This window comes from Poecile atricapillus, chromosome Z (genome assembly GCF_030490865.1).
Source record: "Poecile atricapillus isolate bPoeAtr1 chromosome Z, bPoeAtr1.hap1, whole genome shotgun sequence".
NCBI classification, from domain to species: Eukaryota; Metazoa; Chordata; class Aves; order Passeriformes; family Paridae; genus Poecile; species Poecile atricapillus.
In genome coordinates, this window is record NC_081289.1 from 51,370,765 (window position 1) to 51,394,684 (window position 23,920).

At 35.8% G+C, this 23,920-nt stretch overlaps 1 protein-coding gene across 2 annotated transcripts in view; it reads right to left on the reverse strand.

The window, feature by feature from the left end:
- LOC131572710 (transcription factor EC) overlaps window positions 1–23,920 on the reverse strand; it is an 88,728-nt gene that overhangs the window by 35,169 nt on the left and 29,639 nt on the right. The window contains exon 2 of one of the 2 annotated variants that reach the window (XM_058826005.1): window positions 146–397. In XM_058826005.1, the coding sequence (XP_058681988.1) occupies window positions 146–397 (252 nt within the window). Of the gene's footprint in view, window positions 1–145; window positions 398–23,920 lie in introns of those variants that run through there. The other variant, XM_058826007.1, reaches the window with a different exon arrangement.

A 23,920-nucleotide genomic window follows, 5' to 3' on the forward strand; every position in this document is an offset into this window, starting at 1 on the left:
CAGAAAGCAAGTGCCATAACCAAAGGCCCCTTGAAAGTTTAAAAAGTCATCTCTTGCCCACTTGTAGTGCAAGGTGGGTCATGTAACATTTTTGTAGAAGTAGACAAAGCCCAGCTCCCCTTTCCTCAACCCAGCTCTGCCCTACCGCATTTTGGTGTTCTCCTCCAAGGGCCAGCAGCTTGGTGACAGGGCTTTCTGGAGCGCCAGTGCTGCTCACTGGAGGCATGTGTGCGTTCCGGAGAATGGAGCTCACTCCCACCGGCTGGATTGTGTGAGAGTGGGACAGGGAGAGTGTCTGGCTGGACAGTTTGGTATCAAGGGTCAGGTACTGCTTCACCTGGTGCCTCTGGCTCTGCTGTATGTGGTATCTAGACTGATTTTCCAAGTGTGTTTGTACCTGGGAAGGAATGGAAATAATTGCTGAAGATTCAAGTTGCTTGTATCAGTATTTATACATGTGCTTACTTAAAAATACTTCAAAACAATAGATTCAACTTTAGTAAGTCTTGGATAGAATTATGATTTTTTTTTTTCAGTTTCACACACACATTTTATATTTGTTTGCCATTTTCCCCTTACACAGCTGAACAAACAGTCTGAATAATTTTAAAGAAAAACAGAATTAGAAAAGATAACCATGATCCTGAGAAAAGACCAGAAATGTGCTACATATTTTTCTCAATTAAAAGTGATCTCTCTTGAGATCCCTGCAATCAAATCTACATGCATATATGTACTGTAAAATTAATATTGACTCTTTTGTACATGAATGAGTAAATAAATGCACAAAGATTTATATCACCAACCAATTTTAAATAATATCAACAGCAGCATTCATTCGCACCTCAATCCACATTTGTCTCACCTTGTAATAAGTACAGTCACTAAAATGAGGCATTGCTGTACTTTTGCAATAGAGTCCAAGCTATAGCTCTGAATTACTGCACACTATCCACAAACTGTGCAGACCTCTTGAAGCACCTCTTGAGGACAGATCACTTTTTTAGTGGATTTGGCTTTATAAACTGAGTGGTTGTGCCAAAATGGCTGATTTAGACTTTGGGCCATCCTTTGATTACGGAGATTGACAGTTGCTACTTCAAACAGCTCCCAGTTCAGATCAATGTCACATCCCTACAATATAACTACCAGAGGAGCACTGCATACACAAACCTTTCTGTCATTTCAGCCCTGTGGCTCTCTCCTCTTCCTATGGCATGACTGGTCACAAGTGTCTTGTTATAAATTTTTCTCAAGTGGCCTCTGTGTAAGCATGATTAATATTTGTTAAATAATAGCCACACTTGCTTTGAAGACTTTTTCTAAAAGAAATGTAGTCATTTAAGCAAATTAAACAATTTATGCAAACTTCTTTTTGATTCCCCTAAAATATATAAGCAGAGATAGATAGCCATAAAAGCAGTTTTCATTTGAAGTAGTTATATTTTTGTACAATGTTGCAGTACCTAGTTTATTTTTAATCATTATAGTATAATTTTAATTATGTTTCTTTAAACTAATTTTCCATTCATATAAAAAAGACTAAGCCATGCAGTAATGAATATGAGATTAATTATTTTGATGTAAGGCCTAAAGTTATTAAATAATATTCCATTAAAATAATGATAAAATCTTAAATGCACTGTTTGAATTTTCCCCAGGTTTATATTAGGAAGGTATGCATAATATATGAGATTGCAAAAATTACATGTATATTTGGAATTTACTTGCATCATTATTTGTCTTAACTTAGATTTTTGTGTTAGTTTTAGAAAGTGCATAATGCGCTGTTAGTTTAAGCTCTGATTTATCATGTGTAAGGATACATGTAAAATCATAACAAATAATTCCGATACTTATGCATCTATTTAGTCCTTCATACTTAAGCTCATACTGAAAATTAGATACTCAATATTTTCTTAAATGATAATCCAATTAAATCTATTGCATGTCAGTTTAACCATAGTACTATTTCTGGGCAAAATCAAATCTACTAAGGGAACTGGATGGCTGGAACAGGGATTCTCTGTGTACCCTCATTTCTGCTGCTCTCCCAGTAGCATCCATGGACAAGTCATGATTGGACTCTCACTGACTGAACCCACACAAAGTCACCACTACCCAGAGCCTTCTGGTAGCTAAACTGATGAAGATCTCTTTGCAGTAGTGCAGAACTCTGCACTCAACAGCTTTAAAAAGCACAGATTCTTTATGCGGCATAAATGGGACCAGCAGATAGGCAACAATTGAAATGATTGCATTTCACCCCTACTAATTTTTTATATTAAATGAAGCTGATGAACCCTTTTTAACGTGCAATGAATTTCTGCCTTAGAATTTCTACAGGCCTACCTGAAGCTTAAAATCAAGATTATCTTACAACTTCAAATTAAATGGGAAACATAAGAAAATTTCAGTGCCCAAAATCTATACTATCTTGTTTTAATTTGTTTTTAATAAGGAATTTTTATAGGTCTGCTACAAGAAAACTGCTGAAAAATCAATGGCTTGCTTTTTTTTTTTTCCTCTGGTTCCCAGATTGCTAGTGGCAGACCAAAATCTCAGTACATCCTGTTTTCTAAGTGAACCACCACAGGGCCATCCCACTGGACAAAGGGAAGATCTTTGAAAGTCATTCAGCTAACTGCTGATGAGGCAAAAAGTAGTTCATCACAAGTGCTTATTTAGTATGATAATTTTTCAGTGATTAGATCCTGTCCTGAATTTACACAGGCAGAAAAAGAATCACAGCTTTGCTGATGTGATCTATGTTGCTGTGGTTTTGGAAACCTTTCCACCCCTTTTCTGTGCCAGCCACAGTCATTACAAAGCAGAATCTTTGAGGTTAAAAATGGATCTATGCCCTGATTTTCATCTTTATACATTCTAAATAAACCTCAGTACTTTAAAAAGTAAAGCGCTTTTTAAAATCAGACCACAATGTAAAGACAAAGCAGAATGTGAAACCTATTTTGTAATCATATTGTTAATGTACAATAAAAGTGAGGTGGGGGGAGGGGAAATTCATACTATGAGAAAGAAATACTGAGATTGCAAGTCAAGCTCTCTAAACACAGAACATATTTTTAAAACTGTGCATATAATATGTGTGAACTGGTAGCAAAAACTCAAATCCTTGTAATTTTATAAAACCAGATAGCATGGTGTCTCATTACAAGTATGACTGATTTATTCTCCATTAGGATGTTGCATGACTTCTGTTATCAGTGGTATGAAGGTATGTTTCAACTTAGATTTTCTGAATATTGCAGATGACTTTAATTCTTTTAAGTAAGTATTGCCAAAATTCCAAATGTTAAACTTTGACTTGATTTTGAGCTTCATTTTGATGGTGCACAAGGAGCAGTTAAGCACTGGCACATGTTGCCCTGGGAGGCTATGGAATCTCCAGCCTTGGAGATTCACAACACTTTTCTGGACAAGGCCCTGAGAACCTGAAGAAGCAAAAGAAATCTAAAAACAGTCAAGGAAATTTGAGTTGATAGTTTACATATAGAAACTGAATAACCATTATCAAGTCTGGTAGAAAAAGGATGGTGTCAGGTTAGGAAGTTCAGTGAAATAAATGCAAAAAGCAGAAGACCTGAAATATCAGTTCCACAAAAAGTAATATCACAAATAAAATAAAATAAAATAAAATAAGATCAATACAGACTTAGCTGCTTAGAGACCTTAATCATGTGCATGTTTTAGATCTGCAAAACACAATCTTCTCAAAAAGTACAGGGGGGAAAAAAAAGATTTTCCAGAGTAGAAGAATTTTTATTTTTCCCAATAATCCTAGTGTGGTATCCTCCAGCAGTACTGGGAGACCGATTTTTCAATTCAGAATCTTTTGAGCAATTCCCATAACCTGTGATAATATTTTACTAGAGCCTATGTGGAATTTTATGATTCAGATGTTGATGCTGATATACCTTTTACTGCCATAACAGTCTGAATATAGGGTCGCCTTCCTTTTTTTATCTCTGTGGGACAATGAATATTTAATCCTTTGTTTTAAACTGAAAAGAATGAAGGATTTTCAGGATAGTGCATCCAATAATCTGGCACATCTGTGGAACCTGGATTCTCACCTCTGACAGAAATTAAGCAGTGTAATTTGATAAAGCATATCTCCTAGCTCTCAGCAAACCATTTTCTATTAAATGCCTCTCTGCCATCCAATTGTTTTGTGAGATGGATGACCTTGTTGGCATACCTGATTTCTAGGAATCCCTAGGTTAAAAAATTGGCACTCAGTGACCGCCTTATGATCCAAACCCTGACTCAGACAAGCCTCAAACACAGCCCAGGACTCAGTGTTGTTCTACTGGTACATCTGCTCTAGCCCATGGTACAGTCTCTTACCTGGCCCTTCCTGCCACGCGCTCCTGGCACCACATGTACAAAGTGTAACAAGGTGATGGATTTGTGCAGATGAAGTGCTGGTTCTCCTCCCAGACATTCTCTTGCAGCAGCCATCTACTTTAAATGCTATTTATCCCAGATTATTTGAGGAATGAAAGGAAATTAACTCCCTTAATAGGCACTGCATTTGTTTAATACCTTGCTTTCCTAAACATAGTGAATTTAAAGTATACACAGAACCAGAAGCTTCAAGCATGAAGGGAGTCAAAAGCTCCCAACACAAATGCAAATATTATAACTCCACCAGTTCCAAAAAGTTGAAACAGAAATGAAAACTTTGAGATGGATTTTGTAATCTAGAAAAAGATCTCAATGCACAGGAAACTGATTGTACCTATTTCTATTTTATATCTCACTGCCAAGCCAGTTCTGGGAACAAGAACATAACAGCCTTTCGGAATTACAGATGCATATTCAGACTTCTTCAATTGCTCCTTCTAATTTGAGCACACATCATCCTGTTGTAACACTGCAGTACAGTTGTGCAACATCTTTTCCCATATTCGCACTAAGTTTGCTTTCATTTTTAATACATTGCACAGTGGCATAGCGAGACTTTCTGTAGTTTATTTACATAAAATGTTTTGCTTCACAATTTGCTGATGGAATTTTTCTTCTGCTAGTAAAACAATATATAGCATGTCAAAATTAGCAAAAAATACCTATTTAGGGGACCTAAAGAAGGAATGAAAAATGCCATTGATATTCCATTAAGCAGCAGTGCTACATCTTTCTTGGTGTTCCACTAAGAGCAAGCAGGTGACATCTGTATTCCCAGGCTGCTCAGCCCAACATCATTCCCGAGAGAAATAATAGGAAAACTGAAAAGAGATTCAATTAATAAATTATTAAAAGATAGGAATATAATTAATGCTAGTCAACATAGCTCTGTGCAAAATAAGCCTTGTCAAACAAATCTACTTCTGCTCTTTGATGAGATTTTAAGTTAGGTTGCCAAAGGTAACGATGTAGGTATAATACACTTCAACTTTTGTGTGCCTTTTGACTTAGTATCATTCAATATTCTAATTAAAAACATAGCACTGCACAGTATCAATAAAGCGTGTTTTAACTGGATTAAGCATTGGCTAACGAACATGCATAAGAGAGTGATCAGCAAAGGCTTGGCATCAGAAAGAGGGGCTGTTCAGTCTTGTATTACTGAATTTACTCTATTTTACCATCAGTGATTTGGAACTAATGAAAAATAAACTAAAAAGCATCAATATTTTTAGTTCCCAGTCAGAGTAATACAAATCTGTGTATACTGGAGGTAGAAATACAGGATGCAACAATGATGTGAATACCTTGAGCAATGAGTCTGTAAAATATTTGGGGTCATAACAAGCCAGCAACTCAGCAGGAGTGTCCCACTCATGTTATAGAAGGAAAGAAAAAATTGCATTAAAAATAGTGAATAGGAGTCTGGCTTTACTTTGCTTTTATTTATAGATCAGGAAAGATCAATAATGGTAGCCTAAAAATATTTCTACCCTAAATATTTTTGAAACATTGTTGAAAAATAGAAAGTGTGTAGAAAAGAGCTATGGAAACAATTGAAAACTGAGAAAAGGGTATTTCAATGAAAGCTTAAAGCTCAGTTATGTTCTTGTTGTCAGTTTGTGAAAAAAAATTGTGAAATTCATGGGACATGCTGAATGTGAAAGCTAGCACAAAGAGCATGTTAAGAGCCACTAGCCACAAGCTGAAGTGAGACACGGAAGAAATTGTGTGCATAAACACTGAAGTACTCAAAAGGAAGTGCTCTAACTACTGTTTTCTTCAAACAAAGGATCAATAAGTTTCTGGGAGAGACAGATTATCCAAATCCAAGGTGTGCTTTTATCAAACATATTCCTGGACTCAAAGCTGAGTACTAAGGTAATAACTGGATGCAATACAAAAGGCCATGACTTTATAGGAATTAAAATGAGGGGTCTAATAACTCTTGCTGTGTTTAAGTTTTATGGGGTTTTGGACCTGAGAGCTGGTTATTTTAATGGCAACCTTTGATGTAAATTCACTCTGAATTTAATAAATGCTTAAATGTCTGCTACAAAACAATAAGCTTAAAGATGACCATAGAATACTCCACAGAACTCAGCAGACTTCACTGAAGTTTGCCATTTATGCTGGATATTACTTTGTTTCAGTGTTTTTAATAGCTTTTGAAGAAATTTTTTTACCCTGATAGGATTGCATCATTTATCATCAGTCCTGAACACAACGCCTCTCTGCAAATGAGTGATGGGACTTCATGTTCTTTTCAGCCACTGTACTAGAAAATAAGCAATTAATTATCCACTCTTAATTATTAAAATGTTCTGTAAGTACCCAGAAATTTTAATTCCATTTTAAGATAAGAAACACAGTCAAAACACAGACTATTTTTACTCTGTATCTGAGGACTTTCAAATGTATTTTAAGGGTTAGGAAAAAAAAGCATTTTTAGTTATGAAATAATCCTTTTTAACATCTATTACAAATAAATATCAGTTGTTTGTTTCTCCTGCTCTCTTTATTAATTGCTTCTGAGGAAAGACTATTTGCAAAATTATTCCATAATAAAATGAAAATTCAATTTAACTTGGGAATTATACACTTCTGTTCTATCCTAAAGACTATCACCAAATACTGTAGTTGCTCACTTTAATGTTTCATTTATAAAAGCATGTGTGATTATGCCAATTAATTACTTAAGCTAAACACAGTAATTAATTTTTAAATGTGAATATTTTTCCTATAGGAACTTTGATCTGACTAGATGAGACCTTCCCATTAATATGCATGAAGAAAGAATACAAAAGACATCTAGTCTGGAAACTTACATATACCCAACTGTATTTAGTTGATGTCTTACAGTAGCTTTCAGGTTAAGAAAAAATTCTCATATGACTATAATGCACTATTTCTCATCTTATTTAACCTTTCACATCATATCCATCAGGAACTTGTGAATATTCTTTCAAGGGTGGAGGGACTGAAGAAGAAACATTTAAAAGTTCGTTGACAAAGACCATGTCTTCAATGATGACTACTTCTTGTATATTTTGGTATCTCAATGTCTAAAAATAGCTGATAAATGTAGGGTAGAGTGGGAGTAATTGGAAATTCTCCATCACACTTTCAAGTATTATGAAAAGCAAGAGGAATGTGGGAGCAAAACAACTGCAAAACAGATTTTCAGAAATCAGTGCTGGGTGAGAAAACTTTCTTTGCACAGAATAGGGAGCAAAACAGCATTTCTCTGAGGAGGAGAAAGGCAGCAGAGCTCTCAGGGATGTGGCTAATAGAAGCTAGATCTTACAGCTAACCATTTCCTGACAAATCCCTGTGCAGGCACTGGGATTTTGATAACATTTCCCCATTGTGGTATTCTCTAGCACTCACTGAACATTGATGGAGCTCAGTCCTTTCAGGTATTCCTCTGTGCTAACCTCCTTGTGCAATCAGAAATGACTTGGGGGAAGCCAACTACCTGCACTGAGCAACTACAGAGACATTATCAAAGAGAGCACTTCCATTTGCACCCGTGTACCTGAGACACTCTTGGCTTCTTAATTGAACTCCTGCAGTTAAGATACACACAGCTCTGATGGCTCCTTATCCATCACCAGCTTGACTTCTGAAGAAAGGATCCCTAAGGTCTTAAGGCCAGCTTGTCATGTTTTAAAATAACAATGAGTCTCGATGACTTTATGGTCTTCACTGGTAGAAAAGAATCAAGTTTTTAACATTGCACTATAAAAACATCTTATAAAGTTAAGCAAAGCAAACTACAGGAAGTATTTTTACAAAACCATCCCTTTGATTTAACTTGGAATTTAAGTTGAAAATCTAAACTGTGAATAAAACCAACCACTACAAGTAATAGGCCACACAAGCATAACAATGGTTCACAATCAAATTAAGAAGCCCCAGCTAATATCCTTACTTCTACTCTGCACAGTGACCCTGTCCATGCTCTCACTGATTCATGAAATCTGTGAATATAATAAATCTTTACTGTTCCTGTTCCTCTTTATTGTTGGTGTTATTACAGGACAGTGAATATGACTGTTGCATTTCAAGAATGTAAAGAAACTTTTTGTATGGCTAGCTATAATTTAAAGAGCTGGGTCTTGATACCTTTGTTTGACTACTTGTCTCTGCCTCCAGAAGTTATTCAGATTAGGTCAGCTACTAAGTTGCTATTAAATGGAGAAGAGCACACCACAAACAGGCTCAAAAACAATAAGTTTTGAATATAGAAAGCACAATCATCTCCTTTTGAATTAAAAATGTTAGTGTCAGTGAATTTCCATCAGTGTGGGTTGTTCAGTCCTTGCAGGAGAAACTAAATAGCAACATTAAAAGTTCTGTATTTGTCAACTCCAATGACTAGCACACACCCGCAGAAATTAGTTATAGCAGCATGGGAAATCTGTCACCATCAGAATGATGTATTTTATTCAGCAGTTCCAGATTTTCTGGTAAGTGTCATACATCTAAAAGAAATCTGCTCCAAAATATAGGACTCATATAACACAGGCTAATAGAAAACAAGGAAAATTATTGTGGACATAAAAGCTTATATTTTAATTTCAGCATTTTTAACCATTTGACTTCCAATGAAAGAACTCAGACAAGACAACTGTGTTTGTCTGTACACCTGTACAACTGACTGTATTATAAATACACATATAGTCTATTTTGTTATTCATCTCTAAAGTTTATAATATGAGTCTAACATTGGAGAAATGCAGCTGGTATGTGTACTACACTTATGTGTAATAATTTCAAAATACTTAGGTTTGTTCTTTGATTTCTAATTTTTTTCATGTGGCAACTATATTTTTTTTCAATTTTGTCTCACTTTAAAGGTTAAGAGAACTCAGAAATGAGTCAGCCTTAAAAAGTATGAAGACGCATCATGAAGTAACAATTTTGTCATTGTTTGCTGTAGACTTTCTCTGGCTCCCCAGAGGAGTATACACTGTGTCATTTGAGATTAAGTGATGGCAGTAATATCCCTCTTGTTCAGTTACATCCCACAAAACAGATCTAAAGCCTTGAAGCTAAACCTGAAAGGTGTATTTTCCTGGTATGCAAAGATACACATCAACTATAACGTGGCAGGAAAGTACTGATGGTAAAACTGTAAGAGTGGCAAACAGCACTTTCACATTTAAATATATATCTGAGGGAGAGGTGTCTTTTTGTCCTTACTTCCTCTTTCCTTTGGACTCTGTTGTTTTGGCAGTGAGAGCTGAAGAAAATTTCAAAGCCTGAACATAGTAAACCTAACTCTGGTGTGCTATTCTTCCACAAAAATAAAGTTTGAAAAGTTTAGTGTTTTGTATCACCGGCTTTGCCTGTTTCTAATATGAAAGCTTCATGAATGTATGCCAAGGGACTACGCCAACATCCTCAATAAAAAAAAAAAAGAAGCTTATTGGTTGGAAAGCATGGTCAGTTTGTTAAAAGTGGTAACAATTTCACCACCAGATGACAGCACTGCTTGTTAGTGCCCCTTTTTTGTGTGTTTCAATCCTCCCTCATTTTGAAAACAAACTAAAGAAATATGCAACCCCCAGCCCATGCACTGCAAGAACAGAGGAAAAACTTGTGCCATAAGGTGGTTTGGTGAGACAGTCACATCAGGGAGGCTAATCTGTGGGACAAGATATTTTAAGACTGTGAAGGGTTATATCTTCTGTAAAGGCACAGACAAAACTAGCTTCAGTCTGAGAAATGTGCTATTTCTATTTCTTCAGTCTCAGAATGATAGAGAGGGCAAGGGGGGAAGCTTTCAAAGTAGGCATCTTAGGTTCAGGTTCACAACATGGTTTTTGTGAAGTCAAGGCAGTAGCATCATTTTAAGCCAGCTTAGGATCTGGCCACAGAGTGTGCTTTCATACAAAGGGAGCAGATTGGGTTAGCTGACAGCAGTAGGTGATGCCTCTGTCAAAAACAGGAATGGCACTTCAAGGGTAGCTATATGAGAAAAAAGTAAAAAAAAAAAAAAATAATTTCATATCAGCTGGCAAAAGCATTTTTTAAAAACCTACCTGGCCTATTTTTGTACCCAAATACGTTTTCTGTCTGTAAGTGGCAATGAGTCTGAGTGTGTTCATGGCCCAAGGATGCTGCTGACATGCTGTTCATGGGGCTGGCAAATATTACCTTCATTACCTGAACATCAGCCAGAAATCTGTGTACTCTGGCAATCTGTGTACTTCGGCAATAAACATCCACTTATGGACTGAGAGTAGTAGCAGTTTATTTAAAATGCATTAAGCACATGGCCCTTGAAATATTTTAATAACTTCAAAGAATTTGTGTGTCACTATTCTTAAAAATAAGAGTTAAATAAAGAGCCTAGCTGTAAGTGAAAAAATACATAATATTACCAGAAATTATCATGAATATAAAAGCTAGCCTAAAAATTTGTAATTGATTTTGAGGAATATTTTCTGAACTATAATTTTGTGTATCTGAGTCAGAAAACATCCATTTCAGACTAACACTGATGAGCATCTGCTGAAGACAAGGCAAGCAAAAAATTTATTCAGGGAGCACTTACAACATACAAAGCTCCAAACACTTAAGTTTTGCTGCACTCTGCAGCTGATGGGAAAGCTCACAAAAATAGCATAATTGGTACTTTCAGTACTGAACTAAGAAAGCAGTCTCGCCTTTTGATGTGTACTAAAACTAATCTTAGTTCACAATATGTTCCACAGTACTAACTCAGTTAGTAAAGAAAAGTTAATACCATTTCTGATATGCAAAGATCAAAATTCAGCCTTAACATTCTGAAATCAGCCTTTAAAAAAAACTTAGAACCAGAACTGCTGAAAAACCACCATAAATAGAATCAAAAGTCAGCCTAGCAGAAACAAGCACATGTTCTTCAGTATTAGAGTTGTACTCTGCAGAATTTCCGTCTCAATTTAGGTACAACAAACCTTTTTGCACTCACTAGACACTATAGAATTGGAGTTGTAGGAGTGATATTAGGCTAAGCTCAAACTACTTAACAGTTTCCACCTAATAGCCACTAAATAAAAACATTAATTAACAAAAGATGATTGATTTTACTGGGATTAATCAAGAGAAACTCCCACTTAGTTTAAATGAGAGTTCTGTGTGAATATGGAATTAAAGCTTTCTACTGGTAAGCCATTATTAAGAGCATTATTTATAAGCTGTATTGTACAGAACAAGTCTTTCAAATTAAACGATCCTAATGTGGAAAGGAATGTGCAACTTAAAAAGAAGTTGTTAGGGTTGCCTAGAAAAATTATTGTGATATCTATGTATCTGTGTGAAGTACTTTTGATTGAAAGAAAGAATTTTTAATAACAATAGGTATTTTAAAGAATCCTCTAGTATTTTTCCACAGAACTTTCAGCAGGAAAACGTCACAGTCTTTGGTTTGCGCTGCAACAAAATGGTGTACTGTGAATGTTAACGCTATGATTCAGTAAGGGTGTTTATCAGTATTAACAAATTTATTTAATTATCGAGTGAGTTAATTAGCATTTTGCTGCATAATGACTAGGCCATGTTACAGAGAGAAGGCAAATGCTAGTCTCTGTGGTCTAGCTTAAGAAGCTGGCAGATAAAACAGTGATTCCATCACATGTGCAGAATAAAGTATGAATCAGTTAGCCTTATTTCCATCAGAAAGCTAAAAGCACAGAATTATTGATTGGTCAGCATCATCACCTACCTGCAGTGCCTGGACTTCTATCAGTTTTATCACCTCTACACAACAGCACTGCCCCAGAGCCTGGGTACCCAAACACAGAAGGGCAAACAAGAAAAGACTAGTACAAATCTGGCCATGAATAATGCATGTCTATCTATATCCAGTCGGTTGGAGGGGAAGAGAGAAGAAACTATTCATAAGGGCATTTCCTTAACTATGGCTGGAATTTCAGCTAAAGAATAAGTTATATGGAACATTTAAGGAAATAAACTTCTTATCTGTGTCTTAAATGCGTTATTAACTGAACAGTATGTGCCATAAGAAATCAATAGCGTAACAGTATGGCTGTGTTAGTAGTTTCCTTCAATCTTTTTTTGTCATTCTGTCATCACTGTTGCCATTCAAAAGACCACAATGCCTAAATGGTTTGTGACACAGAACTCTTCCTATTGTAGTTTTTTGTTATTATTGTTGTCTGGAATGAGATAATTATCTTCAACATAAAACACTAGGGTTATTCTCAACCCAGTTCACAATCACAGTTTATTCAGCACTGTCTCAAAGTAGTTTAACAACACAGTTCACTGAGATTTACTCAGGCTCATCAGACTTCTGTTAGCTGGATGCAGAGCATATACCTAAGACAATTAAATTTTGGTAATGCTCTTATTTTTCTCACTCAAGTCCAGATTTATCCTTACATTAGTGGCCCTCAGGACTCTCCCACTGAATTAACAGATGGATAAGTGCTTGTCAATGGGAGGAAGGCTTTCTTACAGAAAATTAACACAAAGTACAGCATAGGTAAACATGGTTTCAGACTATAGCTGTGCTGATCTCTGAGATTTTCTTTCCTTTTTCCTCCTTCTTTGACCACACATGCATGAGTGCACAGCCTACAGTTAGTCAGGATGATCTCTTCATTAGGCAGGAGTATCCTCCTCTAAAGATTACAAAATCCCACTACTTGAAGTGCAAAATTGATGCTGTCCTGCTTCGTGGCTGGATTTTCAGCCGAAGAATTTAGCTTGTCACATTAATCTCTGAGTCTCCAGCCAAGCTAATTTAACCTACATTTTCAATTCTTGAAGCAAGATTTTCGTGGAGAGTACTGAACATTCATATTCACTTCTGAAAATTTTAAATTATTGTAGATTTTCTCTCTTCAAAAATATTTAGAGTGCAGTTCAGTGGAAATTTACATTTAACAAGGTAAATGAAAACGTTTTTTTCATTTATGTCAGCAAGCCCCTTTTCCCTGGTAAAGTCACTGTAAACCTTGAATGAGAAACTAACCACAGTATCAACAAAGAATACTCAAGTCACCTCAGATTTGCAGATGGCATTATCCTTCTATTTACTGGAAAGCTTTGAGGCAAAGTTCAGAGTAGCTGGAAGAAGAGGATATGCTGACACAGGATGAGTAGCCACAAAACAAGAACTGGGTTTAGTACAATTTCAAAAGAGGAAAACACTATGACAAATTAAAAATAGAAAATGTAGATGATCTAGATTAAGCTGATAAAGTAAGCATTAAAAAATGGGCCTTGAAAAGAAAGCTATCAGAATACAAAGCAATAGGAAAAACATTAAGATCACTTCCTACTTAGAGGGCATTTTGGGTCTCCCTCTATTCATAACTGTAACACTTGAGGGGAAAGAAAAGCCCTTGAAAAGAAAACAAGTAGAATAAAACTAAAGTCCTGGCTGAGATAATTTTCTTCTCAGTAGCTGGTACAGTGCTGTGTGTTGGGTTAAGTATGAGGATAATGTTGATAATACACAGATATTGTTCCTAAGTTGTAGCTACTGTAAGTCAGGGACTTTTCAGTGACTCGTGCTCTGCAAGTGAGGAGTTGCCCAAGAAGCTGGGAGGGAGTATGGCCAGGACAGCTGACATTAAATGGCCAAAAGAATATTCCTCACCACAAAACAACATGCCCAGTATTGCTCTTCCCATCTCTAACCAACAACTCCTTAATGTAATATAAATAAGGGAAGATTTACCTGCAGGGGAGAGCCAGTTGTGGCTCAGAGACAACATCATTGAGCAGGTGATGAGAAACTGTATTGTGCATCACTTGTTTATCTCCCTCTCTCCCTCTCCTTTCTACGACAATTATTAGAAGTAGTATCAGAACTGTTGTCCTTGTTATGGTTATTATCTTTTATTTGCTTCAATTATTAAATTTCTTTATGTCAACCCATGAGTTGTATTTTTTTTTCTTTTCTTCCTGATTTTTCTCCCCTTCACATCACTGGGTGGAGAGGAAGGGGAAGGAGAAGTGAGCAAGCAGCTGTGTGGTATTTAGTTGCCTGCTGGGGTTAAACCACAGCAACTGTAAAGGAAAAGACAGATTAGTCTGTCATCATAATGAAAACTTAAACAAGCCTTAACAGAATTAAAGGAAAACTGGAGCAGAGAAGACTTCTGTGTATTTTTACAGAACAAAGTGTCATGATGTTAGATATGAAGCTCAAGACACCACAGGAGTATATCAGCCAGAAAGTTCTTTGCCAGCATGAGCTGGGAATCATACAAAAGACTAGCAGCAAAATAAGAAACAGTCATACTCCCAGCAGGAGTTTTGATCATCTTATGGATCCAAACAATATGTAGGTTTTTTGTTGCTAAGCTTTTCTTCAAGGTGGTAAATTTTGGACAGACAGAGGATAGGCAGGTAAATAATTTAAAGCTTTTATTGCTTCATTAAAGTAAATTTCAGCCTATTTCACAAACAAGAAGACAGTACCAGCAGCATGGTTTCACTGTTAAGAGGATGCACACAGAAACTTTCTTGAAACAGTTTTTATGTTAAAGTGTGAAAGGTGTGTGTCCACTGTGTAAAAACTACTGTGGGTTGGACGGGAATAGTGTCTCATGGAAGAGAAGTCCTGGGCAGAAATTAATTTTTTTACTAACTATACTTCAAATACTGAGCAGTAAGGGACCTGCAAATTTTTATATTTTTTTTGGCTGAGGAGTCATTAAGAGTCACAGAAAATTCCAGTTAACATTTTTAATCTTGATTCCTCTTTACAGATCTCAGTTTCAGTATATGGGGTGTCCTGTAGTCCTAGGATTTAGAATACAGTGAAGAGTGTTTAGAAGATTGATGAACATGGATATTAATTTCCTAAACCTACTTTTCAAGTCCACCATTTGGGGGGTCTGATATAAGGCACTCTGGGGTTCCCTTGATGTGACAGGTAGAGAAAAAAGTCTGCACAGAAGCAAGACAAGTTAAAAGGATTCATGGTGCTCATGGCTGCTGTAGAGTAAAATTCTAAGTCATTTCACTGTAGGCTTCAGATCTGGACATTGTCTCTGAAGATAAGCAAAAGAGAAAGGCTGGTAAGCAGGTGTCCTACACAGCCACCGGAAATAGAAATCTACATATAATCCTTGACATATAGAGATTGCTTACAGCCTGATAAATGAAACATATTACAGATTCTGTTTTAGAGCTGAACAGTAAAATCAATCAGTATTAAAATAGCATATATAGAATATTGCAGATGAAAAATGGGGTGTGGGTTTAGTGGTTCTCTACTAGTGACCAACAGATGTTGACCTCCTCGGGCCACATCTCCTTCCTCCTATGTCTGAACTTTTGCTTTAGCAACACAGAGAACACAGAAGGTGGACACAAAAGCAGTAAATTATTTGTAGAAGGGTAAGAAGTAAATGTATTTAATAAATATTAATTCTCAATTTTTCCTTCCATTTTTCTGCTCCTCTAGAACTTTTTATAATTGAATAGTTTTTGATTCCACAGATAAACAGAAGGGGGGTTTTACCTACTTATTTCCAATTCCCAGATTTCCCTGTTAAGTAGCAAGGAAATTATTTCCCTTTATTTTATTTATTTTATTTCCATCCATCTCATTGGAGGTGTGATGGTGAAAGTGTTTGTTTTAGTTTTATCATTGCTTATAAGTTCAAGATGTCCTTATCCTTGCTAATACCTTTCTTGCCCTGATGCTGCAACTATCTATAGTTTTCCATTGTATCCTGAGAAGGGCTTTCACTGATTTCAGGGAAAATAGTCATATGGACAATTGCTTGTAGGACTGGAGCTTTAATCAGTAATTGTCCACAGCATCCTGCATTAGTGAGCTATGAAAAAAGTATTTAAGAAGTATGCCATGCTTCATTTGTGTGAAAAAGAAGGAATATACTATCCCTATTTGCATGAAATTCTATCCCTATTGAACATGAAACTTGGAATAGCCAAACGATATGTATGTCTTGGAAGACATAAGACAACTAACTGGCTTTTTTGGCTTAAGTTAACATTTTTTAATCACCAGACCATGATGTGGCTCCACTACACTAGGTTCTTCTTGAATGCAACAAAACAATCATGCCATTCACAGGAAAATCACTCTTTCCACAATACTTGCCAGTAATTTAAATTACAGTGGATTGGCACTCAAGAATGCTGTGTTCCCTGCCCTTGCTATATCTTCCCTGTACAGCCTTGAGCAAGACTTTGAATCTATTTTCCTTGATAAGTTTGAACAACAGTGTCTATTTATCACTATTAGTATATCTTTTTCATCTTGGAAAATTCTGAGGGCAACAATTATTCCAGTCCCCTTGGGACAATGTCACCACCTCTTCACTGGGATCTTGAATTGATACATTTCTTCTTCTACTACTATTAGTACCACCACCAATAATAATAATAATGCCTTACTTATTTGCAGTAGAAAAAACCAAACAGATTAAGCAACTTTATTTTTAACAATACAATGTAAGACTTTGAGGCTAAATATAAAAATTCCGTCTTTTCTCTTGGATAATAAACTATAAATCCCTGTTAAGAAATTGTTAGTTTATTGACAAGAACAGACAGTAAAATACTTTCTTGCCATTGTAAGATTTATTTTTCCAGTTTATTAGAAAATTAATTGTTACTTCACAAGAAAATTTATGGCAGCCAAGATTAGTTTTTCTTCTTTAACTAATGAAATATTATATTTTCTCTAATATATTTAGAAATTTTCATCTATAAGGGCTTCAAAAGAGTATATAAAACTCTAGATATAGCTTCTCATTTTATCTTTTTATTGATAGAACTTGATGTTTCTATCCTTAACTAGAAATGTCTTGTCTGTTCATGTTTATGCAAAACAGATTTTTTTGGAAGAGAAGAAAAAAAAGGTACTGTAACATCAGAAGGAAACATCAAAGGACTAGTGGCAACATCTTAAGGCTTTTATCAAAGTAGTGAGAGAATGCATTAAAGCAACAATATACGTAGCGTACAAATGATAGGTCTATCAAATTCAGCAGTATGTCTGATGAATATAGAGGACACATTTTTACATGCATTCTTTGTTTTAAAAGAAAGAGTTTATCAGTGGGTTTCTTTTCAAAACTATGAGAGAAAAAAAAATATTTATACATGGGTCTTTAGGTTGTGTCATTTAATGCAGCTGCAGTGGAACCACAGGCAGCCAAGCCCACTTACACCTGATGACAAGTTACACTTCTTATATTTTTCAAAGCCAGCATCTTCAACACACACAAAAAACGTATTTTGGGCTTTTCATTTCCCTTTCATTTTTGTACCTCTACGAGAGCTGTGAAACAAGATACTGGGACTTGGCCTAATGAAAAAGAAGTGTAGCTCTTGTTCTCTGTAGTTCTAGTAGCTCAAAACAAGTCTGTCATGAAATGGTGCAGCATGTCCATAAAAAACCTTTCTGTTAATTGTTTCCCAAAAATGTTTCAAGAGTCTCTAAGTTGGCTTCACTTACTAGGGAAATGTTGTTCTTTTTTTCCTGCTTTACTCTACAACTTAAATTTAAAAGCTTTGTTTACACAAGTAGCACCACCACATGATAAATTCCACAAATAAATTATAGCCTCACCTTGACCCCTAACCTCTGTGTGGAGAACAGCTGCCTGTTTTGTTCTAATTCATATGTTTTTCAGCCTACTGTAGGAAAAAATGTATGCTATGAATCTACCCCAGGAAGATATGACTCCACTTACAATCCTTGCGGTAGTAGTCAGCTTCAAGTCCCAGATAAGTCCAGCACCCAACACCGCAGCTTTTGGTCCCAGCAGGCCCATCAAATGCTCCTAATATTTCAATAATGCTGCCATTACTATGCAAAAATGCTTAGTGCATTGATAGATAGCAAACATTCACAAGTTTTGCAACTAAAATAACTAAGAGTTCCTGCACAGCTAGTTCAGACACTAAGATTAAACCCTAGTTCTATGCGTGTGTGTGTGTGTGCACACTATTACATACATAGATATATATGCAACTGTGTATGAATGTATGTATTTTAAAAGCCTAATCTGACTCACAGTATCAAGAATTTAGGATTAAGCCTTCCCTTCATAGCAGCAACAGCAGCAAGACAATATACAGGGAGACAGGAGAACAAATAATTTCCTCAATAAGAGGAGTTTCCTTGTCCATTTAGTTTATGTCCATGTAAAAAATGTTCTAGGTCTAGTTCTGGCAAATTACTCCTGCTGGATCATCATTACCACAGTTATGTTTTCTAAGGATCCTTGAACCCCCGGTCAAAAACCAGGAATAGCTAACAAATGATCAGCATCCCTAAACTCCCTCTGCATGTCTGCTTGACCCCCCCAGTGATGTGCCATGAGTGAGTTGCTCTGGATAGGGCGCTAAGCAGCTATTTCTATTGATTTGCAGCTCTTGCAACTCATTCTATGGATCTGTAGGCTGAAAGTTCACAGACAGATGCTAGTCTACATGGAGGTGAAAAGCAGTGGATTAAAATTATCGTAGGGACTTGGAAAGCACAAACCTCAACTGCTGGAGTTTTACTGAAAATTATATAATTAAAAAAACAATCTGATGATTCATCTTCACTGTGTTATTTTTATTTTCTTTTAATAAGGACAGTCTCTTTTTCATTATAGGATGTGACAGAGTTAGGGTGTATTTGAGGCTGGCAGCAGTGCCTGTATAGCCAGATACCAGAAGGTTTTTCTGGGGTAAGAGGCTAAAATTCAGGAATTAGTTATTATTCTTGAAAGCATAACTGAAGTTCATGGGAAAATCAGAATATTTGCTTATATGCATTAGATATCCAGACTGACGAATGCTCACAACAGCAGGGATTTATGGACCTCCCTTTCTCATACTTTTGTGAGTGCAATACAGGATGATTTTTGCACTTCAACACTCATCATAAGTTCTCTACCCATTTATAATACTTCAAAATATCAGCAGGCAAAATCTGTCCATTGCAGTTTATTATTATTTATGTATTGCCTTATAGAAGCACAAAGCAGTAGTGGAGCACATGAAAGGAATGGAATGTGGTTCCAACCCATCATATACTTACTTTCAGGCATCCAGTATCTGTCACCTCCTTGATCCATACAGCTGCACCCTTCAGTAGCCCTATTATTCTTAAAATCCCATGGTACATCAGAAACCCTTCACACTATATATTTTGCAAGCTTGGAAGAGAATTTCAGGCTCTGTGCCATGTCACAAGTTTCCCAGGAGGAATAATCAGCCAATAGTTATAAACACCTTGCGGTTGTACTACAACGTGTCAGATTTCCTGATTTTTTAAATATACTGGAATATTAGGGGCTCCTATAGTGAAATTCTAATTTTGGAATACATTCTGAAACTTGTTTCTGTAATACTGGTAAAAATCCTTTTATATAAAAACCTCTTTGTTAAAACTGAGGAACTCAAAAGGGATGAGAAATTTAACAAACACCCATTTCTGTCTTTTGGAGTGCTTGATTGGGTCCTTACACATTTATGAAAGATGTAAAAATCAATACAACTCTGAACTAACAAGAGAACAGAAATAGTCTGGGAATACACGTTCCATGCCTATTAATTGCCTTGCTATATGGTCCTCCATGCTTGTGGGAAGTCATGTTTTAGAAACATTCATGGAGATATCCAGCAGAGAACATGATACTCTTTTCAGTAGGCTTACTTGTAGACCAGCAACAGCTAATGAAATAATGTCAACCTTTTAAGAATATTCAGAGCTCTTTTTTTAATGAAAAAAAGGAGGCACTATAATAGCCAGACATTATGTAGGCTGGCACCAACTGCTTAACTTTTCTAACAGAAAAAATAATATTGTGCAAAATTGTTGTGCTCATGAAAGTGAGACAGATGTGGGAGGAGGTCAGACAGACACTACAACATCTGCATCCCACCTCAGGCTCCACCTGGAACACCAGTTATTCAATTAGCAGAGCTGACCTCTACAGTCCCCACAACCTTATGCAGCTTTGCACAGTAGGGTTTCCTGGATAATGGTTAACATAGGTAGACAATTTTCAAAACTACAGCACAGGTTTGTACACCTGCATCTTTCAATGCAGGAATGTTGAAAAAATAGTACTCAATAAGGCTGAGACTAAATAAAAACTAATATTTCCCATTTATGGGCTAGTTTAGATTCAAAATTTTATGTGAAGTTTTGCACTCCCAGAACAAGTATATCAACAAGTTTTTGGTTTCTAAATGTATCTAAGAGGCATGGTAAACATACAAAGAACACAAGGATTCCTACTTAAGTGTGGCTTCCCCTCTTCTAGAAAGAGGAGTGGATAAGTTGCTGATGTGCAAAAAAGCTGTCTCTGTCTACTTTCCCTGCAAAAAGTGATTTTCATTTTTAGATGAGGGAATTCTTAATTTGCATACATAAATGGATGTAGTTGTCTTACAGCTGATCAGGCAGTGCCTAACTTGAAGATATCTGCTACTCCTTTTCCTCACCTTCCTGTTTTCCAAAGGAGAGCTCTGTCCCTGAGCACAGAGCAAACACGATAGACATTTAGAGCATTCAAATATTTAATTTAATTTTTTATTCTAACCAAAAGTTAGTAGTGGTAAAATAGGAGGTTCTAAATAAGAGTTCTCTGAACTCATTTTACTTTAACATTTCATAACATTCAGTTATGAATATCCCTCACTTGCACAAATTCTGCACATCTATATGCATATTAAGTGAAGCTCAAAAAACTTGAATAACAATATTTATATGATATTTTTTATTTCCTTGATGCTTCTCCTTGTACTATGTGACAAAAATGAGCAAAACAACAATGGTGCACCCAGACTTTCAGTAGCTGCTAAATATGTATATATTTGAAGCTATCTTATTGAATTTCATTTAATAAATTTGTTGACATTTTACAGATATTAAATCATTCCTGTCCTCGCTGACATGCATGTTTTTTGGCAGGTTCTGGCACAGTTTGCTAACATAAAAAATGTAACATAGCTCAAAATAAAATCAAATTGAAATAGTATGAATTCAGAAATAACAATGTGGAGAAAAATAATGAACCACTGGAATTAACTCAAAAGATCTTTAAACATAAAGTCCTTTGAAAAAAACTGATAGAAAAATGTTTGTGCATAAAAAATAGTCAGCTTAAGCAATATTCAAACAAACAGAAAATAAATTGTTTCAATTATTTTCTGACATAAGTAATTATGGTAATTCCAAAAATTGAATTTACAAGAATAAAGTTTTATCATTATGTATGAAGAAGTTACATTATTAAATATAACAGGAAATCTACAATTTGACTTTAACCCTGTGGAAAGGCTTTTTATCATTTAAATATGATTTGAAGGAGGGGGAGGTTATCCTGCATGTTTCTGTGTTCTATTTCATCTTTAATTTAACCCTTTGAGCATTTTGCAGAAACAACAGGATTCATGTGCATCAAAGAAAAAGATAGCTTTGATTAATTAAGTTTGGTTTAAAAAGTAGGAGTATTTTAACATGTTATTATGTTAGCAACTATAAAGATAAGATAAATTCTTGTTGGTGCTTATAACTGGTTGGACATCTGTTTTCGAAGACTTCACTATACGGTAAGAGAAGCTGCAGACCTCATCAAACATCTGTAGGCACTAAGGTAACACATGCACTTCCTTTACCTGTGGGAGCACAGGCTCTCTCAAAATTCTTTATTCCTAGGAGGAGAAAGACAATATTTTGGTTCTGTCTGTTCTCAGGGCTCATTTTCAGAAAAATCAATTTTTTTCCAGCTGTTGAACAGCTCATGGGTGCCCTGAACAGCAACCAGATCATCCACTGTGAGGGGGAGCAGAAAGCACCCCAGAGACATTAGACAGGCATGTGCAGAGTCAATATCAGTTGTCTGTAGTTCCCTAAAGAGAACAGGAAACTCTCACTGTGTGTCAGCTTCACCCACCTCAAGACATTACTACTTGAGGGGGTCTTGAGTGGCCAGATATCAGCAGAAGGAATTATGTTACCCCAAAGGTCCTAAAACATTTCTGGGAAAAGAACTTGAAAATTTCCCACACTGCAGTGGAAAGGTTTTGTTTTGTCATCATTACATATATTAATGCTGTTGAGCTACAAATTGTATGGTTCTGGAATTATCTCATATGAGTAAGGTAAATGACCACTCTTTTTTTGTATGCTGGTCACATTGGCTGAGATCATGACATATTATAACTCATTTCATTAAATAGTGAGATATAGCAGCTGAGTATCTGCACCTCTTTAATTAAAGTTTCTATGGCATCATAATTTATACAACAAAAATTGGGGCTGTCTTTACCGAAGTTCTGCCAGAACGATAGCTTAGTATTAGAAACTAAAACTGAACAGAGTCCGTCCTTAGTTTGAGATAACAGTGGACTCTAAGAAAAGGTAGTCTGAGTCATGCTGTTATTGCTCAAAGTCATTATACTTCACTTTCCTATTTTTAGTCCTTTTTTTAAAATAGATGTCAAGCCCAGGGACTGAAAATTTAGGAACATTGAAATTAAAAAGAAGATTGACTTCTTTTATTAGAAGATTCAGTTTAGAACAGGGAGGTAACATGTATTTGATTCACAGGTTAAATTTTGTGTAAGTAAACATCTGGACTACAGATGTTTATAAATTTTACTAACATCTTTGTTTTTTATTTCATTCACCACATCAGTCCTAGCTCTCATCTTTTAAGTCTGCCATCTCATTCATATTTTTGTCAGGTGATGAACTTCCTGGTTTTCAATCTATTCTCATATTATTTCTGCACTCCCTCCTTTTTCCCCCCAGTGTGAAACACATTTCATGTTGAATACTGTCAGTATAGTCCACTGACAGCTTGTATTTACATTTACATATTGTTCATAATGCTGCTAAAGCTATTGCATTTCTGAAAAAAACAGCAGAAATTATAAAATAATATTTCATGGTTCTCAGACATATTGATTACATTTATGGAATTTGTGAAGAGAAAGGGTTGTTATGTTGTTAACAGAATGGAAGATGTGAAAAGTGTGAAGTGATATCAAAGATATTTCCACATTTTCAATCCACAAATTATGTGGTAGAGATTCTGAATTTACACTTACAGTGCTGTCATGATCAGTTCATATAATAATCAGAAAAAATCCAAATTTTCCTGTTTATTTGGGCATTTTCATATCAGTACAACTGAAAGCATATGTGGTAAAATCTATTGCTGAACTGGTTCACAGTGGAATTGTGTTTAGCTCCCTACTTCCCTTAAACAGTGTCTGAAATTGGTTGTAAAACAAACCGAAAGTTTGTTTTGGTTGTTTTGGGCGTTTTTTTTAAGGCCTGATTATCTTGCAAAATGTCCTGCTCTTCCTTTTCCAGAAAAGCCCTTCCCCATCCCAAACCTTCAGCTGTTGCTTAAGACTGACTCAAGAAGGAAGTTCAGAGGAGTATGACAAAATCAGTAACACACACTTAATTAAAATTGATCCAAGATATATGATGAAGAATTTTATCTTAGGACAGTGAGGGTGT